General features: G+C 45.5%; 1 protein-coding gene across 2 annotated transcripts; it reads right to left on the reverse strand.

Annotated features, from left to right (window-relative positions):
• Nucleotides 1-805: 805 nt before the first annotated feature.
• LOC130872148 (nmrA-like family domain-containing protein 1) lies at nucleotides 806-13770 on the reverse strand. 2 transcript variants are annotated; one of them, XM_057765966.1, is made up of 6 exons: nucleotides 13731-13770; nucleotides 9846-10084; nucleotides 8935-8953; nucleotides 7539-7805; nucleotides 6546-6736; nucleotides 806-985 (listed from the first exon to the last, which is right to left on the reverse strand). In XM_057765966.1, the coding sequence occupies exons 1-6, from the start codon at nucleotides 13768-13770 to the stop codon at nucleotides 806-808; spliced, it is 936 nt and encodes a 311-aa protein (XP_057621949.1). The 2 variants fall into 2 exon arrangements, with proteins under 2 accessions (XP_057621949.1, XP_057621950.1); XM_057765967.1 differs by lacking the exon at nucleotides 8935-8953 and having other exon boundaries at nucleotides 7539-7785.
• Between the last annotated feature and the right edge of the window lie 333 nt (nucleotides 13771-14103).

The raw sequence follows: 14103 nt of genomic DNA on the forward strand, positions 1-14103 counted from the left end.
TCAAGCATACGATTCATTGGCAGTAACTTCATTCACAATATAGTGTTTCTGTGGCCTCTGTTGTCCACACCCTCTTCTCAGCTTTAATAGAAACCCTGTAACCACTGACTCACTTCCTCCTTGCCCCAGTCATAAACCTTTTCTATCTGGGTGAAGTTGCCCATCTAGATATCTCTCATAATTGGAATCATTCGATATTTATCTTGCTCTGTCTGACTTTTTTTTCAATTAGTTCAGTATTTTCAAAACTCAGCATGTTGTAGTATACATCAGTACTTCATTCCTTTTTTAGGGTCAAATAATATTTCACTATACCTAAAACATTGTGTTGTCTATCCATCTTTTGATGGCCACTTAGGTTGTTTTCGATTTGCTGAAAGTTTTGAGATCCACCTGAGGAAACAGCTGCTAGGGAAATTTCAGAAGGGGATCCCTCATTCAGAAGAGAGCTAAGTGACCTCCCACTTATATTAAGGGAGATGCTCTGAGTTCATCACATTAGCCTTTTGAGACAACTTGGATCTTGGAGAGAAAGATCTGGAGAACGCAATGCATTCTGGGACTTCTCGATTTACCAAGCAGCTCTACCACCATTAATTCCTAGTTGGAAAGTTTGAAGAGAATCAGACTGCCGTGTTGGATCCCCAGTACAGTGTATCCCCCAGAAAGAAGGCAGAGGGAACCCCCGGGGGGGTGCAGATAATTGCCTCCCCGGCCTAGCTGCTCTGTAAAGGGGAGTGTTGTGTTGCCAGGACAGCATGACCTGAGGGACAGGAGGCCATGCTGACTCAACAGCTGAAGGTCTTCACAAGTCTTTAAAGGCTCCCTGGTTGTCTGAGATGAACTGGCTGAAGCTTCTGATTTTGGGGTTTAGACAGTGGGTAAGCTTGATGTCACGGTTGGGCTTCATATGATAGAAACGAAACATATTGGCCAATTCGTCCGCTCCAGGGAATCCCAGCTTCTCATAAGCTTCTGGGGTGATCTTTTAAGAAGAAGGAAGAAAGCAGTAAATGGTATAGTTTGCAATAGGTTTACGTATTCATCTCAGTATTGACACAGGCCCTCATTCTTTAGCTCCAAGATCTAAGGACCTCTGAAGTACCTCTCACACCGTTTCTCAGGAAGCTGACTGATGAGCTGATTGGATGGTAAATTGTGATCCAAACTATGTGAAACTCTTTATAGTCTTTAAATGTGGTACTCAGTGGAAATAGTTATTGATGTATCTGATCAGTATTTGATCACAGGTTCCAGTTGCAGCCGCTGGTGATGGCGTTCCACCATGTGCCAGCCGACGATGCTGAAGGCACAGCTGTTTTAGGTCCTGGCATCTGGATAAGGTAAATCTGAGCACTGCATCTCTCCCGGATTGCCCCAGCAGGCCCCAGGATGGTCTGCCCTCCCAGCTACATGGGCATAATTCCCATCACACCGACTCTTTACTCAGTGATATCCCGTCCATTTCCTCCCCCTTCATGGCTAGAGATCTTGGTTTTTCCCCCTTCAATCATTCTAGTCTCTGCCAGAACCATGCAGGCCCAGCAACAATGGTGCACATCCTATGCTTACTGAGATGTCTTCTGTCCCTGACTCGGGCCTGACACTAAGTAGATGCATAACTTCCTCTACTGAAGAAATGGGTACCATCTTAATATCTGGTTAATATCATCTCTCCTCCCTGCAGAGATGAACTGTGGCCTTAACAGTTCCAGTTGGGTTTTATTCCACTTAAACAATTAACATGTATGTATGTATTGTGTATGTATGTGTATATGTGTACACACACATATGAATGCATGTGCAATGTCAGTGTGAGAGAGAACAGCTGCCAGAGTCAGCTCTAAGAATCCAGGGGATCAAACTCAGGTCATGGGGTTGTTCTCAGCGCCCTCCCCTGCAAAGCCATCTCATTGGCCCTTCACTCACTTGTTCTTAGGAAAATATGTGCGAGGCTGGGCGGTGGTGGTGTTCACCGTTAATCCCAGCACTTGGGAGGCAGGCGAATCTCTGTGAGTTCGAGGCCAGCCTGGTTCACAGACAGAGTTCCAGGGTAGCCAGGATTGTTACACAGAGAAACCCTGTCTCTAAAAAGCAGAAAAATATGTGTGAGAAATAAAAGTATATATTTGCATGGAAAACCACAGTTGTGTGGCTTCTGTGTCCTGAGAAGCCTGCACTGTCTCTTGGTGTGTACCTCGACCCAGCAATAAGCTTCCTCCACATTCAAAATAAATCAATAGATTCATGATTATTGCATGGCATTTTTAATAATGAAAGTCCCCATTCCAGCTCTTGGAGGATCGCTGCGAGGCTGAGACTAGTTTGTGTTACAGAGTGAGTCCCAGGCCAGCTTGTCTCAAAGAAATAAAAATCAGGAAAGGGGAAAAGAAAGAAGATGCAGGAGCAACAGAACAATAAAAACATATTATCATATTAATGTATTTGAAGAAGTTTAGCAAAATAGGGAAGTGTTCATAACATTGGGTGAAATGGCACTTGAGTGCTGCTTTAAGTACAGATATATATATATATGTTACATATACTGAAAAAGGATTGGGATAAACCAGCAGATCTTACTTGTTATCACTCAGATTAAACTGTATGGGTTTTATTATCTTTTTCCTTCTTTTTGTCTTTTTTTTTTTTTTTTTTTTCAGATAGGGTTTCTCTGTGTAACAGCTTTGGCTGTCCTGGAACTCTCTTTGTAGGCCAGGATTCAAACTCACAGAGATCCTCCTGCCTCTGCCTCCTGAGTGCTGGGATCAAAGGCAGGCACCACCACTGCCTGGCCATTTTCTTTTTCATAATTGCTTCAGCCACTGCAATAAGTATTTGATATTTGTGAAATTAGAAAGACAAGGGCTAGAGAGATGGCTCAGTGATTAAGAATGGATAGTGCTCTTGAGAAACCTGAGGCTGGTTCTCAGCTTTCACAGCGAGCTGTCCTTCTGTCTTCCTAGAACATCTGCGTGCGTGTCAACACATAAATACACGACACACACATAAACAAAAATGTTGAAATAAACATTTTTAATTAGAAAAATGTTTAAAACTTTGAGTTTGGAAACAGAATAGTATTTATTAGGAGCATGGAACTCTGCCTCTTTAAGTCACACTGTCCATCTTGTAACTATGACAACTAACAAACCTCATAAAATAGGGATCTGTTCCTGTGGATTTTTAAAGATTTTTGAGATCTGTTCTCTTGCAACTCACTTTCTGAGGGATCCATGTTTCCCCGAGGGTTGGACAGACAGTTCAGGCAGCCCTGAACAATTAGAGAGAGAGAGTGGCAGGCTTTGCTTACCCTGAATCTGTCTGTCTCACAGGTTGGGCCAGGGAGTGTACCAAATTGGGAGGGCTGGAGCGCCACCTTGTGGCCAGATGCATCCTTCTCAAAATCAACATAATGCCTAACCGTTTTGCTACCTGAGGGCAAATGTGGGCTTGACTTCAGGACAGACTAGTAGTAACCATCAAAACAAAACAGTATTAACCATCCTGTAAAACAGATAAATGTTCCAAGAACATTCAGGGACCAGGTATCCGTCTAAAATGCTAGGAAGATCTGGAGCCACCCGAAACTGTGTTTACTAAGCCCCATAAGAATGAATACACTACGCATCCTTTTACCCATATTCTTTGCCCATCTACCCCTTTCCCTGTCTTTTCTGTATACAGGTCAAACCATCAAGACAAAAATAAATAAATAAATAAATAAACAAACAAACAAACAAAAGAGCCAATGTGAATGTCCCAGGAGATGGACTACTGGGAAATATGTTTATGGACAAGACCCTGCAAGACGTCTCTACTTCCTTTGAGTGGAAGACTGCCTTCTTAAGCTTGGAAGAACTTAACTTCCTCTATGAAATTTCGTGTGGTTTTAGAGATACCCTAGTTCAAACATACAGTTGTTGTATTTGTTTTGGTTTTGTTTCTTTGTCTATTTTTCAAGACAGGGTTTTCTCTGTGTAGCCTTGGCAGTTTTGGAACACACTCTGTAGTCCAGGCTGGCCTTGAACTCACAGAGATCACCAGCCCCTGGCTCCTGAGCGTTGGGATTAAAGGTGTGCCACCACCGTGCCTTGCTGAAGATAACAGATGTTTTATGTTTTGACTGACACCTATCATGGTTTTCCAGAATTAAAAAAAATCTTATTAGTGTCCTCAAAATTCTAACACCCAAATTGAATTGGAAGTCCAAACAACTAACACCCCTCCCTGTGAGTGGATGGCCAAGGTGACTCTGTGTGTGTGTGTGTGTGTGTGTGTGTGTGTGTGTGTGTGTGTGTGTATTAAAGCCCCTATGCAACCCCCCTGTCCAAATGATTCATTATACCAAGAGCTGATGCACGCAAGAAGATACCTTCCAGGGGCTGGAGAGATGGCTCAGAGGTTAAGAGCACTGGTTGCTCTTCCAGAGGTCCTGAGTTCAATTCCCAGCAACCACATGGTGGCTCACAACCATCTGTACTGAGATCTGGCTCCCTCCTCTGGCGTGTGGGCATACGTCAAGGCAGAATGTTGTATACATAATAAATAAATAAATCTTTAAAAAAAAAAGATACCTTCCATTTCTGAGGGGAATGTGGATATTCAAGAACTAGAGTCAGTAAACTTTATTTTTTTATGTTGTTTTGTTTTTCAAGACAAGGTTTCTCTGTGTATCCCTGACTATCCTGAAACTTGCTCTGTAGATCTGTCTGGCCTTGAACTGACAGAGATCTGATTACCTCTGCCTCCCAAGTGCTGGGATTAAAGTCGTGGGCCACCACTGCCTGGCTTCAGTAAACTCTCATTTGGGGTGGGATGTAAAGACACAGTCTCACCCTACAGCTCAGGTTGCAACTCACAAAAGTCTTCCTTGACCCACATCCCACGTGCTGGGATTACAGGTGTCTGAGCCACATTCTGGTGTGGTTAGTTTAACCATCTAGAATCACCCAGGAAGTTCCTCTCAGTGGTGGGTTGTCTGGATTAGCTTGCCCTATGGGCGTGCCTGTGAAGGATTACCTTAACTGGGTCAATTTAGAAGGCTCACCCTGAAAGAAGGAAGGCAGCCATTTCATTGACTGGGTCCTGCACAGAATGAAAAGAAGAAAGAAAAAAAAAAAAAAAGCTGGGCACCAAAGTGCATGAGTTAATTTGTTGCTCTCTGCTCTTGACTGTGGATAGAATGTGACCAGCTGTTTGGAGTTCCCGCCCTTGTGACTTCCCAGCAAGGCTGGGCTGTAACCTGGAGCTGTGAGCCGAATAAGCCCTTGGCCCCCGTAGGTTGCTTCTGTCAGAGCGTTTTTACCACAGCAGCGGAATGCAAGACACCCAGTATAGATCAACTTTCTCATCGAGGGCCGCACTTAAATAATAGAGGCTTTGGCAGGCCGCATGTTTTCTGTCGCTACTATCTGGCTCAGTCACTGCACCATCTGAAAAGTCTCTTCCATCCCCCACCTCATCAAAACCTGTGCGGGGAAATGGTACCAAGCCTCCCCACCCGTCTGTAAAGAGCTGTCCTTGCCACACTTCGGACCAGACGCCTCCTATGGGACTCACTGTTAGTACTCAGGCATGTGTACTGGTCTGCACCTGGGGTTCGCGTCCCCAGCTGTAGCCACTAAGGGCACCCCCTGTACACATTCACTGCGTTCCCGTACTGGTCTGACCCTGGGATTCGCGTCCCCAGCTGTAGCCACTAAGGGCACCCCATGTGCTAATCTGCGTTTTCTTTTAAAAACCACCCCCCACCCCCCACCCCCGTCTCTTTCTCTCTGTCTGTCTCTTCTGCTCCTCGTGTCCCCAGAGGCTGGCCTCCCCTCCCCCCTTTTCACATTCACTTTTCTCCAGTAAAAAAAAAAAATCCATCTGCACTTGAGCTCTGTCACGACATCTTCCTGTGTAACTTTGGAGCCTGTCCTGGAACTTGCTCTGAAGACCAGGCTGGCCTTTAACTCACAGAGATCCACCTACCTCTGCCTCCTGAGTGCTGAGATTAAAGATGTGCACCACTGCCTGGCAAGCATTTGTAGTTAATACTATGTCTCTGTGTTATTTGGGAGTAGGCTGGCGGGACAGAGCTGACAGGTGGTCCTGACAAAACTCCACCTACAAGAACTGACTTCTGGAGGCTGGAGAGATGGTACAGTAGTTAAGAGCACTGGTTGCTCTTCCAATAGAACCCAGGTTCAATTCCCAGCACCCACATGGCAGCTCATAGCTGCCGTAACTGCAGTTTCTGGCAAGCCAACACCTTCACACAGACATACATGCAGGCAAAACACGAACGTACATGAATTAAGAATAAGTTATTAAAAAGAAAAGAACTGACTTCTACAGGTTGTCCTCTGACATCCACACACACAATATGGCATGTGTATGAGCACACACACAATAAGATAGATAGATAGATAGATAGATAGATAGATAGATAGATAGATAGATAGATAGATAGATAGATAGAGACAGACAGACAGACAGACAGACAGATAGATTTTAAAAAGGAAAAGGAAGCAACCCCTGTCTCAAACAACATAAGGACGTACCTTTGCATCACGGATGTCCTTCCCCAGAATTCTGGACAAAACGTCAGCGTACTGCTGTATTGTTAGGGCCTCTGCACTGAGGCCCACAGCCTTGCCAACAAACTCCTCTGGAGAAGCAAAAATGCTAGAGACAACAGCTCCAACGTCGGCGACAGAGATCCCGTCCATTGGCACATCCCCCATGGGCAGTGCTAGTTTCAAAAAAACAAATAAAAAATAAGTTATAGTATTACATCCTCGGCAGGTCCTCCAGCCCGAGCTAGTCACTTCATCAACTCTAACCCCTTAAACTAGAGGTGCGAAAAGCAGGGGCTACGGGAAGAGGTCACTGCGGGAGCAGAGCTCAGAAGGTCATAGAGCCATGAAGGTCATTAGAACCATGAAGATCACAGAACCACACAGTCACTAGTTCTCACAGGGTTGTAACAAACTGGGGGTTCCTTAGGGAATGTCAGCTATTCCCACAGCAGGGACACCCAGTGCTGCAGCCTGAATCTGTGGGATCCTGTAGGGAAGTGGTCATTCCCTCTTTGCCCAGGGCTACTCTAAGCCACAGATTATAGATCTATGCAGTCCATGCTGGAGCAGGCTGGGGACCCGTCTCCTGAGACTACCTCTGAGGACAGGATCTTGTTCTTGCCTGCTGCCGAAGGGCAGCAAGGACTCTCAGTGACCATCTTGTTCAGCCTTTCCAGGAGACATGAGGAAGCTGAGGCTTGCGGACAGAGTTAACTACACACACAGCGAGTGTCAGCATGGTGGGCTGGAAAGATAACCTGTGTGCTTCCTGCCAGGTCCAGTCTTGGTCCCTGGGGGTGTGACTGTCATGGGAAAATCTAGGGCAGTTCAGTGGCCTCTAAATAGGTCACACAGAGCCAAGAGCACCAGTGTGTCCAGTGAAGAGGGGCAGGAAAGGGGGGATGGAGGGAAAACAGGAGGCAAGGGAAGAGGCAGGCGGCCAGATGTGTACCTTCACGGCAACCTGGCATTTACCTAGGGTGTAGTAGCCATCAGGGCTTTTCACCGGCTTCCACATGGTGAGGAAGTTTTCAAAGTAAGCTGCCAAGCGGACGCTGGTCATGGGAACACCAATGGACCAGAAATACTCCTCCACTTCCCCCTTCCCGTCGAAGTGCAGCACCTTCAGCTTGCCCCCACTCAACCGGTCTACGTTCTCCAAACCGCTGTACACCACGTGTTTCAGGCCCAGGCGCTTGGCGATATCTGCCACCAGCTTCCCCTGAGGGGCAAAATGCAAGCCTTTGCACAAAAATATACATTTATATTTTCTTTCTGGTGTCTGCACACCACTGGATTTTGTGGGCCAAGTGGAGGGACACATACATACATAAATGTCTAATTTCTAGCTCTCCTCTCCCTCCTGGCTTATGGATTCTCTGTTTTGTTTTTAGTTCTAAATTTCCAGCTCTCCCTTCCCCTCCTCCCTCCCTCCCTCCCTTCCTCCTTCTCTTCCTCCCTCCCTCACTATTGCAGTCTCACCTTTACCTATAAAACCTCCCCTAGGGGGCCGGAGAGATGGCTCAGCGGTTAAGAGCACTGACTGCTCTTCCAAAGGTCCTGAGTTCAATTCCCAGCAACCACATGGTGGCTCACAACCATCTGTAATGAGGAACCATCTGTAATTGGTGCCCTCTTCTGGCCTTTAGGCATACACACAGACAGAATATTGTATACATAAAAATGACAACCTCAGGTTTAGGTTTCGTGTGTGTATAGGTGTGTGTGTGTATGTATGTGTGTGTGGGTGTGTAGGTGGGTGTGGTTGTGCACGCACATATGTATGTGTGAGTGAATGTCAGAATTAGAATTCAAAAGTTATACCAGGCAGTAGTGGCACAGACCTTTAATCTCAGCACTTGGGTGGCAGAGGCAGGTGGATCTCTGTGAGTTCCGGGACAGCCAGGGCTACACAGAGAAAAACCCTGTCTTGAAAAATAAATAAATAAATAAATAAATAAATAAGAAAAAGTAAAGACGAATTTAAGAAATCCTTTTAAGGGGCAAGCAGGGAAACTGGGGTCTGGTGGCACTTGGGTGTCTGATCATAAATCGAAATCTCAAAAAGTTTAAAAAAGAAAGTCGAGGATGGAATTCAGTGGCAAAGCACATGCACACTCACGCCCAGAGCGTAACACTAGGGCATCCCAAAGTTAATCCGGTAAACATTAAGTGGCAAGAGCCATTCAGTAAACACTTCTCCGCCCTGTATCTGTTTTTCCGAATTTTGTCATTTCTATGAGTCGCTGAGGTGTCCAGATACAGTGTTTCAGACAGTAAGGATGTAGCCTTGTCTCCTCTCCTCTTGTGTACACACAAACCTGCACATAGAGCTCTCTTCCGCTCCAGTGCAAAGGCCCCATCCCTTTACCCTCATCCCACTGCCGTGGCTGGGGTGTGATCGCTGCTCAGTGTCACATACAACGGAGCTGAGTCACAGCACACATCACCGGTGCATGCACTTCCCACACAATCCTTCTCTCTCTGGAGCTTCTACTCGATTTCCCTGCTTGCTAATTTCTCTTTCTTTGTACCCTTCACTAGCTCATCCCCATATTCTCTGATTGAAGTATAAATATATCTCATATATATTTATAAATGTTTTATTTTATGGTCGTATTTTATCTTCCCATTTGCTGTCAAAGTAACCTCAATGTGGTTCCCTGCCCTCCACTTACAAACTGTAATAAATGGAGGGCCTAATGACTGGCTCTATGAAGCAGTACAGTGCTATATTATTTGTGTTTTGATAAATAAAGCTTGCCTGAAGATCAGCAAAGCAGCCAGACCAGTCAGCCATGCAGACCAGGTAGTGGTAGCACACACCTTTAATGCCAGCACTAGTTAGCCATAGAGGCTGGGTGGTGGTGGTGCACACCTTTAATTCCAGCACTAGACAGGAATATAAAGTGGGATGAGACAGGAACTCTTTCTCTTTCATTCTGAAGATTTCATAGAGGTAAGAGCTCTCCAGAGGCTTGGTTGTTTTTCTTTTCTGATCTTCAAGTTGAACCCCAATATCTGTCTCTGGGATTTTATTATTTGTGCTACAAAGCAGCTCTCCTCAAATACCCCAAGTCTTCAGCTTTCGACAGGTGCCATATAACATTACGTTTACGAGCCTTCAGCAAGTCCCTAACATGCACGTAATTTCCTAAGTGCCAAAGGGATGTTGTGAAGCGAGGCTGGCTTTGGGGCCCAACCTGAGACTAGCACAGACAGAAGTAGGTGGGGGAAGAGGAAGGGGCCTTAAAAGGGAGAGAAGGATGCTACAGCTCCCACCTGACACACTTCCTTCTCCTTGCTGAGATGGTCCCAGAAGTTGGTCACCACAAAGGCTCCATGGGCTCCTTTTAAGGCCTCTTCCACAGACGCAGCGTCATCCAGGTCACACCTGACCACCTCGGCACCAAGGTCCCGAAACGCTAGGGCGTTTTTCTGAGTCACATCCCTGGTCAGCGCTCTCACTGCGAAATGTTTGTTCTCCAGAATGGACCTGGCCACAGAGCCACCCTGAGCCCCTGCAAGGTCAGAGAAGAAAAAGCACAAGATCAGGAATAAACACACAAAAGTGCTCAATAGAAGATCCCAGCTGCACGTGGAGCTATTACTGAAGGATTCCCTTCTGGAGGCGCCACGGGAAACTTGAGGCATCCCATGGTTTTCAAATTATCCAGGCCATAAGAGGGACAGGGACAGAAGAGGTTGGAGGGAAAAAAAAACAAGCCACATGGTCAGGTACAGATTCCAGTTAAGCAATTAAGAACAATTATGCAGATATAGATACTATAGGTTGGGGTTTTTTTTGGTTTTTTTTTTTTTAGCTTTTAGTTCCCACACCTTGAATGATTCATATTCTCTCTCTCTCTCTCTCTCTCTCTCTCTCTCTCTCTCTCTCTCTCTCTCTCTTTCTCTCCAGTTATATTTATTTATGTCTATTCAGATTTTTCCAGTGCTGAGGATTAACCCAGGGCTTCAGATATACTTAGCAAATGCTTTTCTACTGAGCTGTGTCTCTCCAGCCTTAGTCTATATTCATAAAACATTTTCAAAACTTTCATAAGTTTTACCCTTTGCTGTTGCTTTGCCATCCATGGTCAATTATAATAGGATCTTCTAATCATCTAATCTGTTTGCTTGTTTTGCGATATGGTTTCTCTGTCCTAGAACTCACTCTGTAGACCAGGCTGGCCCTGAATTCATCGAGATCTGCCTGCCTCTGCCCCCCTGAGTGCTGGATTAAAGGTGGGCACTAGCACTGTCCAGCAGCATCTTGCAATTTCATTCGTTGATCCTTAGGATGAGTTGCTACGCTCCTGCATCCTTTGTAGAAAGAGTCTAGCCTTGAATTTACCAAATGCTGGGGCATAGGCAAGCGCCACTGTGCCTGACTTATAAAATTGTTCTCAGTTGTCTTCTTGTAGGGCCTACCTGATGTATCACTGATCTGACGCTAGACAAAGAACTACCATTTCACAAGCTGACTTTGCCCATGAGCCTCGGGTGGTGGCCAGTAGCAAATTGGCTAGAGGTGAATGAATAGGTAGCCCAAATTTACCAGATGTTTGAGAAAAACCTCCCCATGGAAATTAAAACTAAAATAAATCAATAAAAAGAAAAACAGAATCAGCAAAGGAGAGGGAATAGTAGGGAGGAAAAACACCCAAGGTGGGAGAATTTGCATCCCAAATATATCTAGGCTGTGGCTTAGTTTATTGGTAGAATATTCAAGTCTCAGCATCAGCAGGGTGTGGTAACACACACCTGAAATACCAATACTAGGGAAGGTAGAGGAAAGAGGGTCTGGAGCTCAAAATTAGCTTTGATACATTTTGAGTTCAAGGTTACTCTGGACTATGTGCGACCCTGCTTAACAACAACAAAATAAGTAAGTAAATAAATACAAAATTCCTGAGCATGGTGACACTGGCCTTAATTCCGGCATGAATTACTCAGCAGGGGGCTGAGACAAGAGGATTGCTAGAAATCCAAAATCAGTGTGGGCACAGTGATTGTTAGGCCAATGTAGCAAGATCTTCTGGGGGGAAAGAAGCTGGGTGTTGCCTATCCTTAATCCCAGCACTTGAAAGGCAGAAACAGGTTGATCTTGAGTTTAAGGCAAGCCTGGTCTACAAAGCTAGTTCCCATGACAGGCGGGGACACCCTCTAGACTGGTTGTCCATGTTTTATAAGAAAGCAGACTGAGCCGGGCGGTGGTGGCACACGCCTTTAATCCCAGCACTTGGGAGGCAGAGGCAGGCGGATCTCTGTGAGTTCGAGACCAGCCTGGTCTACAAGAGCTAGTTCCAGGACAGGCTCCAAAACCACAGAGAAACCCTGTCTCGAAAAACCAAAAAAAAAAAAAAAAAAAAAAAGAAAGTAGACTGAACAAGGCATGGCCTCTGCATCAGCTCCTGCCTCCAGGTTCCTGCGCTGTTTGAGTTCCTGTCCTGCCTGCCTCCAATGATGAAAGCTAAATCAGATAAACCCAGTCCTCCCAAGTTGTTTTTGGTCGTGGTTTCATCACAGCAGTGATAACCCCAACTAAGCATGCACTAAAAGCCCTGGGTTCCATTTCCAGCACCTCATAAAACTGGGAACGGAAAGCTCCTTTCTATAATCCCAGCACTAACAACACTGAATCAGGAGATTCAGAGTAAAGTCGTCTTTACAGAGTTAGTTTCAGGTCAGCAGGGTTGCAAGAGATCATGTCTCAAAAACCTGTGCACATGGAGGAAGGGTGGGAAGTGTTTTCGGGAAGAATCTCTGAGAGATTAAGTGTATTGGTTTTTTTTTTGTTTTTTGTTTTTTGTTTTTCGAGACAGGGTTTCTCTGTGGCTTTGGAGCCTGTCCTGGAACTAGCTCTGTAGACCAGGCTGGTCTCGAACTGTAAGAGGAATAAAGTTGGAAGTCGGACGTGGTGGTGCACACCTGCGTGACTCAGCACTCAGAATGCAGCCACAGGAGGTCAGAAGTTTGTGCCGCCTCAGCCACATTGCAAGTCTAAGGCACGTCAGTAACTTGCCTCCCTGGCCATGTGGAGCTTGTTTTCCAGTGTGGAAAGACAGGAAAGACAGGTCAGGTAGGGAGGGGTCCAGATGGTGACTTGGCTAGAACAAAATCTCATGTTTCAAATGGAGTTATGGAAACACCCCCTGGAGACCCTGGGAAGTCTGAATGGAGCTCTGGTATCTGTGAGGGAGAAAACGGAGTGACAGGAAAGATCTTTCTAGGCTGGGGGAGCAGGTGCAAAGGCTCTAAAGGGACGTGCATTTGAAAAACAGCAAGGAAAAGCCAGCAGAATGGCTCCGTGAATAAAGTGCTTGCTGCACAACCTGCACAGTTCTCTCGTGCACACACACACACACACGCACGCACACATGCACGCACGCACACACTGTACTACAATAAACATTTTAAAGAAAAAAGGCAAGCAGCAAAGAAAGCCAGTATACTCTCATGGGGGAGGGAGGTTTTTGGAGGACATGAACCAAGACCGTACTTTCCTTGGAGTGAAACACCATTTACTGATATTTTCAAAGGGATCACTAAGAACCTGGGAGTATAGGTCTACACTGATTTGACTAACAGTTTGCAAAGATGGCTCAAGCTGTTGGGGTAGAGTGGAGAGCAGAGGTTAGTTAAAAGGGACAGGCTTCTCACAGCTACTTCACATCACCTGGGTGCTCGCCAGAACCTCATGTTCCCTGCTCCCTGCTTGCTTCTGGAGCTTGTCAGACAATGAGCGGGAAAGGCGATCAAGTTCAAGAGAGATTTGTACCAAGAAGTTAGCCGGTGATGAGGGGGACATACCACCAGCTATCTTTAACTTTCTAGGACAGTTTGTTTTTTACAAAGTAAATCAAGTTAACCTGCTCACATCAAAACCACTAAGCACAAGATGCCGTTCAGTTTACTCCTAAGGGCTGTTGGTTCTGCTCACTCTCTGGACCTCCAAAGCTAAAACCAGGAAATCAGAAAAACAAGCAAAGTTAGCATGCATTTTATGCCAGGGTTACACAGAGGAACCCTGTCTCCAAAAACAAAAACAAAACAAAACAAAACAACAATATATATATATATATTAGTGTATATATATACACACACACACATATATATGTATATATAATATATGTATATATATACATATATTTTATACATATTTACCTGTTGCTCCAAATACTGCGATTATTTTCCTGTTGGCCATGTTCCCAGGCTAAGAACGAGGTGACGGAGAGCAGCCGAGCAGAGACAAACTGGGAAATGCCGTTTCTCTCCTGGCGCAACTTTTATAGGTAGGAGCACCACGCCCCTGTAGCCTTCTTGTTTCCACTAACTCCTTCACTCACTGTGTCTCTGCCGTTTTCCAGTGATGATTCATGTGGAGCAGGGGTGGTAGTGGCTATCCCATGCTCTAAAAAGAGATCTGCACACATATAACTGATTGGCCTGTTTGTTCTGAACTAATGTTCCTGCCCAGCTGGAACCTGAAGGAATGCCCAGGGAGGTCATAACCAGGCAGACAAGCAAGGGGGCTACA

Source organism: Chionomys nivalis, chromosome 3 (assembly GCF_950005125.1).
Source record: "Chionomys nivalis chromosome 3, mChiNiv1.1, whole genome shotgun sequence".
In the NCBI taxonomy this organism is placed as follows: Eukaryota; Metazoa; Chordata; class Mammalia; order Rodentia; family Cricetidae; genus Chionomys; species Chionomys nivalis.

Coding starts and splice junctions, on each gene's coding strand:
- LOC130872148 (XM_057765966.1), bottom strand. CDS start 13,770: ATGGCCAACAGGAAAATAATCGCAGTATTTGGAGCAACAG. Junction 6,737..7,538: donor TGATGGCTACTACACCCTAG/GTAAATGCCAGG, acceptor TTTTGAAACTAG/CACTGCCCATGGGGGATGTG. Junction 986..6,545: donor AGGACATCCGTGATGCAAAG/GTACGTCCTTAT, acceptor TCTTCTTAAAAG/ATCACCCCAGAAGCTTATGA.